Source organism: Salvia splendens, chromosome 21 (genome assembly GCF_004379255.2).
Source record: "Salvia splendens isolate huo1 chromosome 21, SspV2, whole genome shotgun sequence".
In the NCBI taxonomy this organism is placed as follows: domain Eukaryota; kingdom Viridiplantae; phylum Streptophyta; class Magnoliopsida; order Lamiales; family Lamiaceae; genus Salvia; species Salvia splendens.
The window spans coordinates 26895310-26915576 of NC_056052.1; the positions used below are offsets into that span (position 1 = coordinate 26895310).

The following is a 20267-nucleotide window of genomic DNA, read 5'->3' on the forward strand; positions in this document are numbered from 1 at the left end:
TAGATTAAAAAAATGTATTGAAAAATAGGAGAGAGAAATAAAGTAAAAAAGATAACAAAGTAAAATAGGTAATGGAATAAAGTAAGAGTGATTTAATGTTTTTTGTCTAAAAAAATGACTCACTTAGTTGGCCCGTTTAAAAAAGGAACAAGACTTAGACTTAGACTTAGAATGGAGAGAGTATTAAAATGAAATGAAGGAACAAGACTTAGACTTAGACTTAGACTTAGAATGGAGAGAGTATTAAAATGAAATGAGGGTGGAAATGAAATGAATATTTTTGCATTTAATTTACATTTTCATTTCATTCTCTTTCGATTCATCTTATTAAGCAAATAAATAGAATGTATGTAGGAATCACATTTCATTCCATGATATGAAGAAGATTATTTCTTCTTGGTGGTGAAATAGAATGAAGATAAAAACAAAATGACAGCTTTTTGCATTTTCATTTCATTCTCCTCATTCCACCATACCAAGCAAATGAATAGAATGAAAATAGGAATCACATTCCATTCCATAATACCAAGAATGAGCCTACGAAAATTGGAAATGGTTAAAAAAATGGGGCCAGACCACATCCGGGGAGAGGTCCGGTGCAGCCAGACCACACGCTAGATTTATGGTCTGACATAGAATTTTAAGAGGAATGGTGATGTGTTGAGGTATATGTTTCCAATGCAATAAAGAATGAGAGAGTAGTGAATTAAGTAGAGTAGCTATTTCAAAATTCTATGTCGAAAAAATAATTCGAAATGACAGACAATTTAGTACAGTAGTTGAGCAGGCACACCTGCACATTTTATTTGGCATAGAAGCTGTGTTTTAGCCTTGACCATAGAGACTAAGGCAATGGATTGCTCTGAACACTGGAAGTTGGTAATACTCATGACGAAATTCGGAGGCTTAGTAATTCTTCTCTGCTGTATTTTAATCTTTGATCTGCACAAATTGTCAAATTAAGTGGTGAATATAGGAACATCATGATCATCATCACCAAAGAAAACTCAGTAGAGGATATACTATCCCCGTTCAATACTATTGGACGTTTCTTTTCGACACAAAGATTAAGAAATATGCTTGGTGTGTAAAGTGGAGAGATAATAAAATAAGAGAGAGAAAATTGAAAAGGGAGTAATATAGAAGAGAGAATATACTAAGTGAGATTAAATGTGTTAGTTAACGCGGAACAAAGAGTATATTTTAAGAAAACTCACCTACTACAAAATATTGGGGTGGCGCAGACGAACTCCCCTGCTTGTTCTTGCCTTTCGGGGTCCTAGTAGTTGCTCGTGACGGAGTTGAGTGCTCCTTTCTCTTGTAAAGCGTCTCAAATAAATCGTGCCTTACTTCAAGTTGAGGATGCATTTGGCAGAAGCGTGAAACAAACTCCTTTGATAATAGCCAGCAGCCCCTGAGATCAAGAATTTCCAGGGCTGGGGGAGGAGCGAATGCTTCAAGTCCAGTATCCGTCACCACTGTATCTCGAAGACCAAGATGTACCAACTTTTTAGCTGACGAGATGTGATATAATGATTCGTTTGTGAGGGAGACGCTTCGCAGAGTTAAATGACTCAATCTGCTCATGTTTGCCAGAGGGCGCAGTGCGAGATCCTTAATATGCAATAGCTCCAAATCCAGGGTTTCGAGATGACTGAGGCTTTCTAGTGCAGAAAATGACGGGACCTCATCATGTGCACCGCCCAATTGCATTAATCCTAGATAGTCGAAAAACATATGAAGAGTTAGTTTCGATTAGTTCACCAAAAGAAAGATAGATACTGAAAAGGAGGCAGACGGTACCAATACCACACCTTTCACATGTGTTCTGCTGAGGTTGATAACTTTGAGTGCAGGCATCATGCTTAAAAAATGTATAGCTGTGTCATCAATGGGAGTGCCAGACAGCAATAGAGTCTCGAGGTTTGGAACATTGCCAGCTAATGCATTAATGCCTTCCACACTTACTTTTGTATCGCTGAGATTCAATTTTTTTAACGTTGCTCCTATGCGTGCAATGTGTTCGACTGAACCGTCGTCAACCAGTCCACTATCGCTCAGGTCCAAATTAGTCATTGCATTCATGGAAGACAAAAAGCTATAAGACTGAAGCGCAGAGTTGGATATGTCTAACAAAGAAAGTCTACTGGTTTCAACATATTTGAAGGCTTCTGAAGTGTTATGAATTGTAGCTCCAGAAAAATTTACTTTCTCCAGACGAGGTTTCTGGCCCTCTCCTTCAAATAGAGAACTTATAGTGCACCTACTCATGTTTAGGCATGTAAGGGAGGGCAAATATGGCAACATTGTGACTTTGGTCCAAGCTAGGTTTAAGAAACTCAAATTTCGGAACATTTTGAGTGTCGTCACACTTTCATTAGATACTTCACTCCCCCAAAGGTCTAAACCTTGCAACTTCGTGAGAGTCTGTGGATTTTACATTAAGTCAGCTTTGACAGATAAGTGACAGGTAATTTGCTTCAGAAAAGGCAAAATGAAAGATGAAATGTCAGAAGCACCCACTGTAAGTGAAAACCACAATCCTAATAAGGTGTGTAGTAACATGATTCGAGAAGCTCAAATAAGATTTATTAGCAAAGACAGGACTGATGTCGAGCAACATTACACAATGTCTTACTTAAACGGCTAATCCTACTCCAGAAAAAAAAAATCATTTATAATTCGGAAGACTCAATACTGGTTTTACAAATGTGAGAGGGCCCCTTATAAATATGAGCACCATGATGTTTCTATCACAAGCTTTTGCATTTAGTTGTGTTTGTAGAACATCTTTACGAAAGAGGAAATAAAATCTCACTGCAGCAACGACAATTATTATAAATCAAATGAGGATAAAGGGGGGTGAAAGTACCAAAACCATTATAGTGCAGCTACAGTAGTTAATGCCCTCAAGTAAACTACATGTATGTGTGTGTGTGTGTGTGTGAGAGAGAGAGAGAGAGTGCACCTGAAGAGAATTCAAAGCTGAATCAGTGACAGGTAAACCACCCAGGTCCAACAGCAATAAGTGACTCAGTGAAGCGAGAATTATTACACCATCTGCAGTAACACCTGTTTCAGAGATCCGTAATTTCTCAAGGGCTGGAAGTGATAATAGATGTTGTATTCCAGCATCTGTTATCTTAGAGCATCTTGAAAGATCCATCTCCTTTAAAGTTGGCATGCCTGAAAGAAGTGTGACTAGTTTCTTTTAGCAAGATTTCAACGAAACATTGAAACTTAAAGCTCTTAGAGAAAATTGTAAATTGAAATCAACTAGTACTGCATAAAAAATAAAAGCAAACATTGAGCCTTAGATAATTTATATACATTAGATCAGAGTAAGAATTGAATCATGGATGAAAGGTTTACAGTAAGGATTGAAAATTATATCACCGGAGAAGAATAGTTTAATGAGTCCAACTGAATAGTCATAAAAGGATCTGAAAAATAAAGGGGTAAGAGATATGAACTACCCGAGTATACTACCACTGAATTAGATAATTTAAAAAGAAAACAAAAAAATGAAAAAACTGAACTAACAGCTTAGGGGTAAAAATACAGATGCTCACACAAACAAGCCCATACTCCTGCTTTTCTATCAATGTCTAAATGTAATCTTCTTCACAAATCTAATATGATGCCTGTATTACCCAAAATTATGTTAGTAAAACTGTGAACAACAATAAATACCGAGAGTTTCACAAAAAAACTCTTGTTATGTTCCAAAGAGCTGCATAATTGATCAGAAGGAATATATTTCACATGTATTCTTGTTTATAAATGCAGACTACGATGATTAGAATGAATTTTATAAAAGTTATACAAATTTCTCACCTGTTATATACCAAAGAGCTGCATTATTGATCTTATGGCAGTCTGCCAAAATCAAAGAATTGAGATAGTGGAATGCTCCTAAGTATGCCATCCACTCAGCATCCACAAAGCTTTCACCACTTAGGTCGACATCCTCCACTGTGTATTTGAAAACTCTGACATTCGAAAAAAACATAAATGTAACTGAAGGAGCACAACCTTTCTATGAGGAAGTGATCCATTCCTAAACCAGAATTATAAGCACAATTCCGGAAAAAGGTAAATGCGATTCATCATTATCAAACACTTAATGTAACACATTGAACGCAGAAAGAACATCATTATCAAACATTTGATGCAACAAGGATGGATCCACCTATGAAGGAGCAATACACGTCATCTACTAAACACTACTCATTCCACAATCAATGAAATTAGCAGTCCAAAAATGAAAGTTCAGATGAATACATCAGCGATCTTCACTCGCACATTACACGAATCTAATTACTCTATGCATAAATATTTCATATCTATTTCAACTACGCAATGCGATCTAAATATCGCAGAATCAAAATTCGTTAGCCTTCTATTAAACACGAGCAAATCTTGCAAACAAGAAAACATAATCGAATCGATGGATAATAACACAGCTAATGAAGCAAATCCCTAGGTTTAATGAGAAAACATACTCGAGCAGCGAGGGATAAAGCAAACGGCGCTGGAGGAGGCGGCGGAGGAGAGCCTCAGCGAGATGAGACGGCATGCGCTGAAGCGTTCGCCGCTGCCTTCGCCACTTGTCGACGGCATCGGCGCTCTCAGTTGCCGCGTCGATGCACATGCGCTCCAATAAAGGCTCCATCAATTCTAGCTCCTAGATTTCAGCTGCGCCTTCTTAATTCTGAGATTATTTTTCAGGAATAGATCGAAAATCGACGAATGTATAGAATTATTGCGGGTGAGGAAGAAGAAAAGAAAATTGACTTTGTATACCGAGAGAAAAACACAAAAGGAGAAGATAAAGGGCAGAGAAATGCGTTGAGTGGTCTTCACGCACGTCTGTTTAATATATATTTCCGAATAATTTTTTTCTACCGCCATTTTTTTATTGCCGCATTCAGATAATTCAGCTTTGAACGCCAATTTATATAGTCCATGTGAATATTTCGTTCAGTTCTTTTTTTTTAATTACAGTTAGCACTTAGCATCTTAAGCATCATAATTGTGTTGTAAACGCAATTTTATGTATTTAAATTTGAATTGATTCAATTTCAAATTATTGTTTGGCAAAATGAAGTAACAGTATAAAATTTTGTATTAATTTCAATTTTTTCTTTTGATAAGTCTAAAAATTAACTAAAATCACTTTAATTGAATTTATTTTTCTTATGTACTAACTCTACTCTATAGTGGAGTACTTATTTTTCTATACATTTTGACTTATGCTCGCGAATGTGTGTTGTGTGTGCAACATTTTATGACGTGTGTTATGTAATAGTATGTTTTTTGTCAGTAAAATCATTTAAACCTCTTAATATTTGATGAGTAATTTAGAGTTTGCATAGCTTTCCCTGCACAATTGCACCTATATTTAATGTTCTTTCATTTCTCCTAATCTGTATTTTTGTATATTGATTTATTGGATAAAGATTGAATAGCATAGAGTTGAGGGAAATCTAAATAGAAAACTAAAAAAAAGCATGACAAGAAATAATAAATTGCCTTAGCAGATTGCAAATACATAATCTTTGTGCAAACTAAATTGATATAGAAGACAGACAAGAAATGTTGTAAAGTTTACAGCATCAAACACAAAAGACACAAAAGACACAAACACAAAGGGAAATCAAACCTGCTATGAAGGAACAAATAAGCAAAAAAGATTTTAACTTGTTTTGGACATTTTAAATTAACTTCTCATCTCACTCTCTCAATCTATCCTGTGACTGGTGAAGAGGAGAAGAAAGAGGATGAGCACTTGTTTGAAATTGTCTCTTCACTCCTTTCTTCATCCATTTCTTAAACCTTATTTACCCTATAACTTCATCTTCAGCAACTCCTATCTCAGCTCACGAATCAACAGAGAGAAAACTCAAACTTCAACATAAACTTCAACACGGAAGAGAGGTTCCTGTTGTGTATAGCTGCACAATTCTTGATCACAACCCGATAAAAAACCAGAGAGGACTGTGATTGATGTGCGTGCTTCTTAAGCAAGAGTATAGCTTGATACTGAGACCACTGCCTGGGAAGCCGAGTGGATATACACAAACTCGATGCTTTTGCCAGCAGCCAGCGTGTTCACCCAAGACGGGAACGAGTAAGAATCACCAGACTTTGTGAGGCCCCATACAGGACCATAGAGTTTGGAAATGTAGAGCTTCAAATTCTTCAAAGTCTTGGAAGATTTGTTGGTAACAATTGTGGAGTATCTGTAGTAGGTTTTTCCCCTGGAAACCCACGAAGCCGTAACCTTCTGAGTAATGGCAACCAAACTGGGAGATGAAACTGTGCAAATAAAACCACAAATGTCAATTTTTACAATTCAAGAAACAAGAATTATATTTTTAGCATATCGAAGAAAAGGCTACCTGGAGTGCGTGTCACCACAGGCTTCGTGGATGGAGTTGGGTGAGCAGCAATCAGCTTAAGAGTAGGCAGCTCCACTGATACAAAAATTGCAAGAAACATTCAGCAACTCTTGCATTTAAAAATTAAAAGGAACTGTTTAGTCATTAAACTAGGCTAACCAGGTAGGAGCTGGTTATAGCCGCTGTGACCGGCATGAAGCCTGGCCAGAATGCCGAGGAGTGGAGCATTGTTGTAAGTTGCAGGCTCGGTTTGCTCATAGTTGTCTCTCTGATCAGCAAAATTATCATAAGCATCAGGACCTCCGACAATGGCGCCAGTAAGAAGATTGGGATCATTAGCCTTCCTGTTGTACCAGGTTGCATACCCTCCCCTGCAGGTAACAAACGTAGGATCCACCTTGTACGACACAATAGACGAAGCCCTGTGGTGCACTTGTCTCGGGTAGTTGTTGCCATATCCAACCATGTAGCTCGTGGCACGTGGGTTGTCTCCAAGGATGTAGTCCACCTACATTGTTCAGCCATAGACAAACAGATAAGTCTTTATGACCAATGTGGGCGAGAAGCTGTTGATGTGGCTGCCTTTACCTGAGATTTGGCGAAGGAAAGTAGCTGAGAAGGTGAGACGTTGCCACTTGCACACCTAAGGGACTTGCCAGCAGATGTAAGGTAATCGGAGTAGACAGTCATGAGGAATGAAGCACTCGTCACAAACTGCATATTGTTCCATCTCTGTCTGAAAATGAGGCCTCCCGGAGTCTTCTGAGCGTTGCGGTTGCCCTTACCCAAACACGAACACATGAAGAACTCCGCCTTCTCCTGATATTTTTCAAACACAGCAGTGTTTCCCCCACCTTTCCCTGCCATCAAGAACTGCACAGAGGAATAAAAGCTTTCATTAGTTGTTATGAGCTACTGTTGTGTACTGCAATAAAAATGAAGCCTTGGCCCTTATGAAGCAACTTTTCTATCACAATAATCATTCAAATTTCAGATCCCATATGATTAGTTGATTGGTTTGAAATTAAAGTGGTGCACTACTCGCACATTAAATACTAAAAACCCAATAATTTGACATCAATTGAAATTGGGAGGGTAGCATAAGTATGTTGTACCTTAGCAACAAGGGTTTGTACACCAGCGTATTTAACATCCCACCCGAATTCAGTCATGGCCCACCCAGTGCCTCCAAGGGCATCGCCATTCTTCCCAAGGTAATTCAAGTAGTACGCATTGTTTGTGGCCTTGTACATCCATGCAGCTCCCCACAACAGTTCATCCTACAAAAGAAAAAAAGAAATAATTAAACAAAAATTAAACTATTTAGGAAAAATATTTAAAACCGAGAATGGTAGGGGTAGAATCACGTACAGCGTATCCACTGACGGAACGGTAGTACTTCTGCGCGATTGTGATGCTACCGTCGTATTTGCCCCTGTACTTGTCCGCGAAATCGAAGAGCTGAAATCAACGGTGAAACGCCAGTTAGTCAGATCTGCGAGGGGTATTTTCGACAGAGCATGTAGAGAGAGGTTATTGTCTGTGTGTGGGCACAACGACCACCGACAGGTGTGTCACGTGACATGCCCGATCTTTGGGGTGATGAACGGCTGAGATTTAAAATAGCTGTTGAGAAGCCCGTGATTTGCGGTTGATACCATAACCCTACCACATGAGTCCATTTTATGCGCCGAAATATTTACCGAGCCCCATTAATTGGTATTGTTCCCTTCCACTTTCATCCATTTAATTCAGAGTGAAGCATTTTCTTAATAAAAAATTTACTATGTGAATGAAGATTGAAGAGAGATCCCTATTTAACTCGATTTCAAGAAATTATTAACCATGTGAATGTGAAGAGAAAGTGAGTGATATGTGAATCTGATTTTAATATTATTAATTTTATAATGAAATGTGAATGTGGGACTAAATAAATGTTTTATTGCACAACACAAAGAATACAAAGCAATTATAATAATGACAAAATTGGAGCGTGATTATAAAATACTAGTTCATGATAATATATTAGTATACCTTTTTATATTCCATATTATTAAGGCTATTTAAGGTGGGCTATATTTTCTACAGTGCACCGACACCAACCAAGCTGACAAAAAGCTGAGCTAAACGTAACTGCCTAATAACTGCGGCCGTTTCACTAACGTGCGCACCCCAACCGCTCGCTAAAATGCGCAATCGATGACATCTCTGACTGACTGAGAAGGGGTAGTTACAATACAGCTCAATCGGTGCGCTCTACTAACCAACAAATCATAAATATGCGACTGTGTGTGTTTGTTCGATAATTCAATTTAATATATTACTCCCTCCGCGTTTCTTTTCGATATGTAAATTAAGAAAAATTGTGTTAGATGAATTAAGTAAAGGGAGAATAAAGTGAAAATGAAAAAAAAGTAGAGAGATAAGGACAGATAAAAGTAAGAGAGGGTAAAATAGGTGCTGAAAAAATGTGTTGATTTTAAATAAAAAATGAAATGACTTTATTATTATGCAACGTATCAAAATAATAAAATAACTCTATTATCGTAAATCGCATGGAGTATTGTAATTATCAAAATTATAAATGCGATTTCCAGAAATGGAAGAATTAATTCACCTGTGAACCGTGTTTGAGCAGCTCTGCGGAGTAGGCGGAGTTGTAGCGGCGGAACACCATCGAGGCAGCAGCCATGGCGGCGGCGGTCTCTCCGGCGAGGTCCGATCCCGGGCGGCTGGGGTCGATTCTGTAAGCAGCTCGCGACGTCGTCATGTCTTCAGGCCTCTGCCAGCAGTAGTGGTCTGTGTTTCCATCTCCCACCTAAAACAAACACCGAAATAAAATTCAAATTCGTTAACAAAATTGTCTCAATCAATTGAAAACAACACTCAGCAACAGTCTACTGAGAAGAAACAGTGCGATTGCAAACAATTTTTGAGACACAGCTCTTAATTCGAAGGCACATTCTAGAGAAAGAAGGTACCTCGCCGTAGAGCACATCGGGTTGAGGGTGAGCTTTGATGAGATAATCAGTTCCCCATTTTACAGCATCAATGGCGTGCCCTAGCTCACCGCTAGCAGCCATTTGCTTCCCGTATTCAAGGATGCTCCACGACATCATAGTGATGGTGAACGCCATCGGCAGCCCGAATTTCACGTTATCCCCTGCATCGTAGTAGCCTCCAACCAGATCCACCTGCAAAAACACATCCCCATGCAAAATTCACCCCCAATTCTCAAATTAGGTCCGAAAAATCGAAGATAAAAAAGCATACCCCGCTAGTTTTGCCGTCATTGAGACCAGAATTTCCCCTCCACCGCACTCTCTGGTTTCCAGGCAAGTAACCAGATCTCTGCGCCTCGAAGAAGAGGATGCTCTTGCTCAGAGCGTCGCCGTAGTTGTGGCCGCCGGCCAATGCCAGCGGCGCCAGAAAACCAACAATCAGAAACAGAGGAGCTATTGAAAAACAGAGCCCCACAGATTTCTCCATTTGAAATCTTCTGTTTACCACAAAATCACTAATTTAAATAAATAATCTGAGAATTAGAAGTGGAAATTCAATCCACAGATCTGTTCTGCTCAATGTGTGTGAAATTAGCTGTGAACTCACAATTAGCAGAATGTGGGTGGAAGGGAAGAAGGAAGGGAGGAAATGAGGAGTGAGAGGAGTGGGAGAATTGGCAGAGATGAAGGCAGTTTATATGGAGGAGGGAAGGCAGGCCCAACGCTACAGAGAAAGTGAGCAGATTATTAAATGATTCCTACACATTTCTTATATTTTCCTCTTTTGTATGTACCATTAATTCATTTTGCTAATTATTATTTTGAGAAAACCATTAAAATTGTTGATAGATGAAATTAGGCAGAGGCATGTGCTTGCTTTAGCTACGAAGGAACGCTTGCAGTTATGTTCATACGGAAATTAAGGTGGCAAGAAAAACAAATACGGCGCGTTTTTAGTTACGCGTCTTACTTTCTGACGACTCAGTTTTTAGCAAGTACTACTATGAAAGAATGTGTATGAAAAAAGTTGGTGATTGTGAATCTCGTTTTTATATATTTTTTGGTTAGTATCAAATTAATCGATTGTTATTCTTTTTAAAGACATTTCAATCTAAATGAGTAATTTTTTTCATAAAAATAAAAAAATTAATCCCTAGCAATTTATTCTCTCACACTACTTAATTTTTACATATCTACCGTTTCGTACGTTTCTTGTTAATTGAATCATTTACTTTTAGCATGGTGCTTTAAAAACGAGATGTTTAGTGTGTTAAGTAGAAAGAGAATAAAGTAATTAGAGAATAATGTAGAAGGGAGAATAAAGTCATTAGAGAATAAAATAAGAAAGTAGAATTCGGTACTATTTGCCAAAATTAGAAATCATTAAGTTATTTTTGGAACTTTTCAAAATAAACAAAGTTGACTCTATTAACAAATAAAGAGGGAGTACTTATTACTTTATTGTTTATTCTAGTCACTCCGGCTCCAATTACAAGTTCATATTTGACATGTCACAGATTTTAAGAAATCGGAGTAGTAAAAAGTGGATGGAAAAATATTAGTCGAATGTTGGTCCTAATTTTACGTACCCCTAGTTTTTATAATAAAATGTGAGTGGGATAAAGTTAGTGAATGTGAGGTGTATATTATCAAAAATAGTAATAAATGGGGAATTTATTAGTGGACGAATGAAAATGGCAAAATAAGATGTTTATTGGCGGACGGAGAGAGTACTTTATTTCTTCTTCACTTACCTCATTAAATATTTTTTTGGAGTTGAAAAGAAAATTAAATGTAAATATAATGATTTTATGAAATATAATATCTATTGATCATATATATTACTCCTAAAAAGAGATTAAAAAAAGTGAAATTAGAGAAGTAGTAGCGAACATACTCCCTCCGTTCCATTATAAGTGAGACGTATTTTTTTTAATCGTCCCACTATAAGTGAGACATTTCCTACTTTATCTTCTCTCTCCGATTTTTTCTCTCTACTTCTTTCACTCTTAACGGACGAGTATTAAAATGTGTACTCGCAAATGGTGGAACTTGGGAGTAAATTCTTTGAACTAATTATCCTAATTGTGATTGGTGGGACTTGGGAGTAAATTATTTGAACTAATTATCCTAATTTTGATTTATTAAGGTTTTGATATTCCTTCAAAAAGAAAAGGTTTTGATATGATACATTGATTTTCTTGAAAAAAATACCAAATGCAGTAAGATTAAGCCGAAAAGTTTTCTAAGAGGTAATGTCGTCTCTTTTTTTTTATCCCCGCCTTGTGCGAATTGTCGGAAATATCCCTGATGCTTGCATTGAGTGACACGTGGTGGGTTGGTTAAAGTTTTAATATTGTTATATATAAGGACACCTAAATCATTTAATTATCATGTGTCTCTGGATTAATATTCCAAAAATGGGATTGCGATTTTTAGGGCTTCAAAATCCATGTGCTTTGTTCTGCTCTATTTTGAAAAAAAATATTTAAGGCTAATTTTTTGGAGGAGCATGTTTGTTTTTCATAATTATTTCATTGTTATTCGTAAATGTATGCAGTATGAAAAAGATTTTTATAATTTCAGGGTTCAAGTTTTCATGTTAGTCATTTTTTGTTCATTTATTTTTAGTGTGAGGAATTGAAATTTTTGCTACCTCTTTTAGGTTTTTCCAATTCTGAGAATTGAGACAATGAATATACTTACTATTTTGTGGGAATTTAAATACTATTTATTTTTAACCTGTTGGTCCCAGTACAATAAAAGGTAAATTGTGAATTCACAAGTCACGTTTATTCACCCAGAAAATCAAGAGAAATATTTCTTTCGTCATGTGTGTAACTAAAAATCAAATTACCAAAAATATCTCTACCTTTTTACATTTCTAATAAATTATGGTAGGTCTTCCACATAACAAAACAAATTAATATCAGAGTAATATTTTGTTTTGAATTGGGAGATTGGAAGGGTTAAGATTGAATCCTGGATCTCTTTTTTCACACAATAAAAGTTCATTGTTTGAAAAATATATATATAAGTTCATCACAAAATTTATACTCCTATCAACTTATGCACAAGTATCAGTGGTACTGTAGTGGTAAGTTATTTCAACTAAAAAGAATGTTAAATCAACAAACATGAAATTTGGTTTTTGAAAACATATTATCTTTGACATATTTTAATAACTACAAGGTATATTTCACCCGTATGCATTTATCTCCTTTGTCCCATAAAAATATGCACACCTTCTATTTTCGTCATTCCCATAAAAATATGAGCATTTCAATTTTTAAAAAGTTGGGAACAGTTTTTTAATCATATATATCAATTTATAAAAGGTTGTCGCTGCAAGTTATACTACTATGACCGACCATTGAAAATTCATTAAACACTAATAATAATGTGAGTTTCACTATCCATCAACACTACTTTAACTATCATTAATCTCCTATTTCGTACTTTACCAATTATGCATAAATTTTCGTATCAGTTCAAATGCTCATATTTTTGTGAGACGAGGATGCTCATATTTTTGTGAGACGAGGAGTATAATGTTACTTCTTATTGTTATACGGAGTATCTTCTATAAGTTAGATGAAAGATTTGAAATGCAAAGTTGACATTTTTTCTGTTTATGAATATGTGTAGGATCACACTCGTCAAAATAACTCAATTAAATTTAAATTGCAAAAAACAAATTGTGGACTATACATCCGAGTTGTTTATGATGGATGATGATAAATAACGCGTAGATTTTTGTAAGTTTCTCTATATAAGCTAGTTTCATTGAATGTTAAAGTTCTAGAACAATTTCTTATAATTGCAAATTCTAAATTAAAAGCACATCTTTGATTTATAAAGAAAAGTGGAACAAAATAAAAGTGCCTTAATTTTTTAAATTTGATTGATGCAAGACACCACTATTGTGCATTCTTTCTCGTCAATTGCATTTGTAATTTGCCTAGAAAAGCTATTTACAATGGCATTTGGTGATGATTTTGTTTCAGTGAAATTGATTATAGAAAAGGAAAATATTCCAAACAGATAAACATGATTATCTTATTTATTCAGACGCTTGTGGACAATATGTCAACACCCTTTATTGAAAGAAAAGAAGTGTTATCCTCGATCTGGTTAACTAGTAATCTAGTATGCATTTTTTTAACCGTATAAATAAAAGTGTTAATTTGTACTAATAAGTCATTAGTAACTCTTTAGTACTTTTTGTTAACTATATATAGTAGTATTCGGAATTTTGATTTGATGCTAACTGTATTGCAAATAATTACATCACAAAATAAAATTGAAATTATATACTCCCTCCGTCCCGCACTACTTGCACTTATTTACTTTCTGGGCGTTCAAAGTTATTTGCACTCTTTCCATTTTTAGTAACAATTTATACCTACAGCCGTAATTGTTGACTTTGTCTATCACTCATTCCTTAATCTCCGTGCCCAAAAGGAAATGTGCGAGTAGTGCGGGACGGAGGGAGTATTAAATATAATAGTACATTTTAAAACACAAGTCATACATTTTGAAAAAGAAAGTACCAAACATTTATTTTACAACATAACTGAACTTTCAAATTAATATCAAATGCTAATAATTAGGATAAAAGAACAAGGTACCACCAGAATTGAACTAGGCTCTAGGGAAAGGGTGTCACTATACCACTCGATTTTATTGAAAAATATGTAATTTTTTCATATGAATACGCCGGTGTTATACGCCTCTACTATAGCCTCTATAAGAATGCTCGAAAATATAGCTCCTATAATCTTAGCTATAAATATCTACTTCGCATTAAAAAAATAATATATCAATTATTTCAGAAATTAAGTCTACTAATGAAAATATCAATCTGTTAATAGCAAAACTTTTTTTATTTCTTAGGTTTAAAAAAATATTTAGTTATTCACATATCTACATTAATACGTCATTATACATGTATGTAGTAGCAATATTTATCCATTTCACTAAAATTTTCATATTGTATAAGCCTCAGTTCGCATTTGCTTTAGAGAAAGAATTTGACCGAACTTTTTTTCTCTCTTAAAACTATCGTGACAAATTTAGGAGGATATAAATGTAATTGCACATAAAATTAGGCGTCGCACGTGCCATACAAGAGATTTCACCTGTAATATGATTCGATTACCCGACAACCCGACAAAGAACGCTCACAGCCAATAAATTTTCTCTCTGGCTTTCACAATATTAAGAAAATCACCACACAGTCACACACCGACACCTTTCCGTTAAATATTCTCTAACCATTTCACCCCAAGTCAAAACCCAACCCCCTCTCCCAATATTTTACTATAATTTAAATTTGTCTTACTCTGTGTTTTTTATTTTACATTTTTCTTTGATCTGTCAAAATTAATATAATCCTAATTACGTGGAGGTCTTGGGAAAATACAAAGCTAAGGTTGCTCTTAATACAAACAAAACAAGATGCTCAGTCATATAGTTGTAACTTCGACAATAATAACAGGACAAAGTATTTGATAATTATGTAAATTAAGATTCAAAGCATGAAGTAGTAGTTACTAATTCACTATGTAAATGTACTTTATTTTGTTTCTCAAACAAAAAATTGTGACATTTGGTCATTTACTTCCATACTATCGTAAAATTCAATTCAAAAATCAACGAAAGACAAATAGATGTAAATTAAACTCAATACGTTTTAAGTAGCAGTATATTGAAAAATTCACAAATGAATATCTTAAACACAAATAAGTTGAGCTTACATTGCTATTAAAATTACCGTTTTTAATAGTATTAAAGAAAGTATAGGAAGTGGAAAGCGATAAATTTTATATCGGTTGTTATGGAGTTTATAACTATGGGAAGTTTGGAGTGTCAATTAATTGAAATATGTAGTGCACAAAATTGGCAGATTACTCGTGAAATTTGAGTTGATAAGAGGTGTGACATGTGCATCGAAAAGAGAATTTCTCGGCATATTTCATAGCTTTTCTCAAGGTTTACACGTTCTAGAGTTCCAACTAATGGGTTTTAGTTTTTGATTCTACATTTCTACATATGGTCAACAAATTATATTTTAGTTCGGATCTCCGCTTTATTTCCAATAAAAATAGGGTATAATTAGTGATATATTTATAGAGTTAAGTGCAAAAGAACACAAGTTCATTTTTTCCACTGCTAGATTAAAAAATACATACTACTACTAACTTCCAAACCAGGGTCAAATAAGATTTGGATACATTGGCAAGTCAGAGAATATGATTCTTAATTTATCTTAAAAAACACTAAACATAAAAAAGTAAAAGGAAAAAGAAGAAAATGCCAAAAAAGAAGGGGCTAATAAGTCACTAAGGAAAACACTTTATTCTCAACCGCAATCAACGGCATACGCCCAAAAAAGAAATTGCATGTACTTAATTGTATTCTCTATTTCTCGTGTACAACTTTATCAAAAATGAAATAAAGAGTTTTATTGTATATTAATAAAAATATAAATATGTTTTCCCTTTCGGGAGAGTGGAAACTCCATATCTGAACACGTCATACATAAGTCAAAAGAGCAGATTTCGGTTATTACCGGTTGTTAGAGGTTTTGTTACGGTCACAATAAAGGCACCACTTCTCCAAAAGTGGCGATGATGAGTGGTTTTTTACTCTGTCCGTTCTGGACAAATAATTTTTTTGTATCTGATATCGATTATAATGCATAATTTATAGTAGTAACTTATAAAAGGAAAAATTAAAAATGATTTAAAAATTTGATAGATAAATGAAACTAATTTTAGTGAGTAAATTAAATCAGTAAAAAATTATAGTACTCCTATTATAGGTAAACGGAGTGATTATTTTATTCTCATCAGCATTGACTGGCTTAGGCGGTCAGAAAGTAATCTCCTGTTGCCTGTGTCCTCTCGGGTGGGCGGACTTGAAAGGATGTTATTTTTCTTTTCCTTTTTCTTTTTATTTGTTTAAGGAATAGTTGAGTAAAAATATGAATAAAGTAATAGTTTTGTTCTTTTAAATGATGATAATTATGACTAAATATTTCACTTTTATTGGATATAAATTTTAAGAAATATAAAAAATCAAAAATCTAGAATATATACCCTTAAATAACAATACGAGACATTTACTTTTTTTAGGACACTTTCATTTGCGTTTTCTAAGTTGGGATACCAACAATAAGAACGTTGGTAGTATTTAGAAACACAAATTAGGATCCTTTATTATTAAAAAATGTCTTTAACGATTTTTTTGTGGTGGGGGTTATTTGTAGGTTTTCACGATTAATGCGTTGCAATTTTTTTAGTATTAACTTAAAATGCTGAATTTTGTCAACTTACAATAAAGCTTTTTCTTTTTTTAAAAAAAATTTAGTTTGCAATGTGAAAGGGAAAGTTGAAAGTAAGTAGATTTAGGAAGAATTCGGAAGTCGAATATTCATAATGGAGGATGATAGTAATGTAACACAATTGTATATCATATAGTAGAAATAAAGTGTAAAAGGGAGACCCATATCATAAGGGTACTTTGTTGTTGAATTTGGAGACCAAAATTTTCTACAATTCCAATAGTGTTTCCACTACTTTTTCTCCTATAAATAAGATAATAGTATCATTTTAATTTTTCGTGATTTAGTTAGGCAGTAGTATACATAAAAAATATAAATAGAGCTTTACATATGTAGTGTAGGAGAAGTGTTAATTGGTTTGGAAACAAACTGTACGACACCGTTTTGAACTCATGTGTATATCACATTGTTTATTTGAGATGATTTAAATTTCAAATTTACATAAGATCAGCACGACCAAGAATTGATCGTTTAAATTCAAACTGAAATTGATTTTATATATAACCATGCATAAACGTAACAATATATTCACAATAAATTAATTAGCAGAGTCAATCTATTGCTTGAAGATTAAAACAGTCTAGAACTGGCAAACCAGCTGGAGTACTTAATTACAATTATTTTTAATCAAGTGCCACAACAATTTTGAATTATACATAATTTAAATATATTTGTGGACGCATTTTGTACGTACTTAAATAATTTATTTAAATGGCACTAACATTTAGTTTTGTGGTATATCACGTCAAACAAAGTGGCATGTCTTCCGCGAAGCTAATTTCCACGACTGCATTAATTAGGTCTTGTAAATTTGAAGTTATTAACTAAATACTTGCATAAGTTAGGCTTTTAAATTAATCTTTATTTCTGACCAACAATAAATGTCAAATCATATTAATGTTTAAATTATTGGTTATAGTTAGTGCAGCATTGATTAGAGCACAATGTCCAATAGGGCTTTGTCCATGATCTACATTCTAATTCCAGGGTATGATTTTCTTAAAATAATAGTAGAATATTAAGTGGTTTAGTTTTAAATTTATTATTTCTTTTATATATATGAAATATTGTATATTGATTCGAATAGACATGCATTTGATGATTTTATATAGAATTAGTGTAGATAAAATATATAGCTATACAGTAGTACTATAATTTAATATTTATAAATCCACAGTTACAGAGCTGTCCTTGAGCTGCATCCACATGAGCAGATTAATTGTGCAAAGAAAATAAAGTAGCAGAAATAACAAAATAGTGAGTCATGTGCAAAGAAAATAAAGTAGCAGAAATAACAAAATAGTAGATAATTGATGATAAAATAAATTAAGAGAAGAAAAATAACTAAATGAAATAAATGTATTAATTTTTGTAAAATGATAAAAAAAATCTAGTATATGAAGATGCATTTTAATGCATTGAATTTGTGCCATTAAGTAAGGGGCCAATGGGAAATGAAATAGGGGGTCAGCATTAAAGTTATGAAGTGTAAATTACTTTTTTCGTCACAAAACTAAACAAGGTATGATGTAGTAATGTAAAAGTGTAGGTAGATGAATAAATAGGAAGGTCCACCTAAATTATGGACTGTACGATTATTAATTAGCAGTAGATACACCACCTATATATCTCCTGTCCCCTGCTCAATTTTTTGGCTAGAGAATTATGGTTGTTTCCTATTTCTACAACTTATCACTATTATTACGGCTCACATCATAATTAACGTTTACCTCTGCTATGTTATCATATTTTTTCTCTCCTTGTTGGGCTCTACAAAATAATTTTTTTAAGCAAAAGTGTGTTTGCAAGCCATCACATTTGGCTTGACACAATAATGTGTATATATATTTGTTATTAGGTGAAATACGATCAAGCCGACATACATCGAGCAAAGGTTTATCACTAGCAGTCAAAAGCCATATAGTCAAAATTACAATAAAAAAACAGTACTGAAATCTCAACCAAACGATAAAATGCAAAACAATGCCAGAGTCCCAGAGACATGCAATCTAAAGCGAATAAAAACAACATCATCAACCGACAAAAACACAACAAGAAACAAACTCTAGGACATCGTCCACCACATAAACAATAGGCCAGAAAAGCATGATTGGAGATCGGGGAAAACTAGCATGGTCGAATATCCTAGCTAGCGTATACGATTGTGATTGTGGATAAAAAGATGGATAGGTAGTGTTTTCCCAAACTACAAAAATATTCATAACTTTATACCACCTACAAAGATCTCCGTCTATTCAAAGCAACAATAAATTCAAAACTGAAAACGCAACTACATAATCATATTATTATTTCCATATCTCAAGAATCAAAACATCCCATTATTTTCCTTTAAAAAAGTTAGATTTGAGCTACTTTAATTCTCTACCTAGAGTGTCCGAAACATGTGGAAGATGCGCAAATGATGAAGTTGGCAGTCTACAACGCGGTAAACGGTCCTCGCTTTTGCTCCGTAAATCGTACGGTAATGAACGCAGCGTGCTTACGGGAAATCGGAATCCAACGCTGGATTAGGCGCCAACGTGGCTCAACAGTAAGGATTGCATAGTCATGCGCACAGACAATCACTGACTGCCATTCCTCGCACGTGTTAATTCAGCCATGCTTGAGCTTTTGATTATTTCAAGCTAATTAAGCGCGGGAAATTTATCATGGTCCCTACCTACGAGTATTACTTAATCACATCCTATCAATTGAAAACTTGCAATAAAACCAAGAAGAAGAATAAACGAGCTCATATTGAAAACAATGATTATGAAGAATACTCAGAGAATTATCATTGATTGGAACTTACAGCCAGATTAGATTACATATACTCCATATTAGAATAATCTAGAATCTCTCTTTAATCTCCATAGTACAAGACTAATCATACTTTAACAATATTAATCAAAACTAACTCTGACACACTCTCTTCTTCTTTAATCCACGCATCACCACGTCTCTCCAAGTACAAATGTGGTCCTCCATCTTACCTGTCTTGTTTGGCTTGTCCTCGGCTTCAGCTTGTGTGAGGCTAACCATTGGCTCTTCTCGCACAGCACGTGCTTTAATCCTCTTTGTCTCATTCACATCCAAGCAACGTACAGCGAGGCCCAGTGGCTTGAGACCATAATCCACAGCTTGATCAACTTGGCCATTACGGCCATGATCTACAGCTTGATCAACTTGGCCATTACGAACATGATCCGCAGCTTGATCAACTTGACCATTACGACTGTGATCCGCAGCTTGATCAATTTGGCATTACGACTGTGATCCGCAGCTTGATCAACTTGGCGATTACTTCTAACATCAATCACTTAATTAAGCGTTTGCACTTTTTATGCTAACTTATACAGTGAGATAGTATCTCACATTACATTTAACTTATTTCATTCATATTTAATATTTAAAAGTTAGAAATTATATTTAACTAAGTTTGTACTAACAATCTTTTACATTTTGTAATATTCGAGCAGTCAAAAGGTGGGTCATAGTATCGCAGACCATATG

At 34.7% G+C, this 20267-nt stretch overlaps 2 protein-coding genes across 2 annotated transcripts; both read right to left on the reverse strand.

Moving 5' to 3' along the window:
- Window positions 1–660: 660 nt before the first annotated feature.
- Window positions 661–4836, reverse strand: LOC121784951. Its single transcript, XM_042183234.1, has 6 exons — window positions 4506–4836; window positions 3838–3992; window positions 2969–3186; window positions 1815–2427; window positions 1218–1718; window positions 661–942 (listed from the first exon to the last, which is right to left on the reverse strand). The coding sequence occupies exons 1-6, from the start codon at window positions 4673–4675 to the stop codon at window positions 887–889; spliced, it is 1713 nt and encodes a 570-aa protein (XP_042039168.1). The 5' UTR covers window positions 4676–4836; the 3' UTR covers window positions 661–886.
- A 724-nt stretch (window positions 4837–5560) lies between these two features.
- On the reverse strand, window positions 5561–10121 carry LOC121784950 (endoglucanase 6-like). The gene is made up of 9 exons (XM_042183233.1): window positions 9678–10121; window positions 9386–9598; window positions 9022–9222; window positions 7776–7865; window positions 7520–7684; window positions 6993–7277; window positions 6564–6912; window positions 6405–6479; window positions 5561–6321 (listed from the first exon to the last, which is right to left on the reverse strand). The coding sequence occupies exons 1-9, from the start codon at window positions 9891–9893 to the stop codon at window positions 6023–6025; spliced, it is 1893 nt and encodes a 630-aa protein (XP_042039167.1). The 5' UTR covers window positions 9894–10121; the 3' UTR covers window positions 5561–6022.
- Between the last annotated feature and the right edge of the window lie 10146 nt (window positions 10122–20267).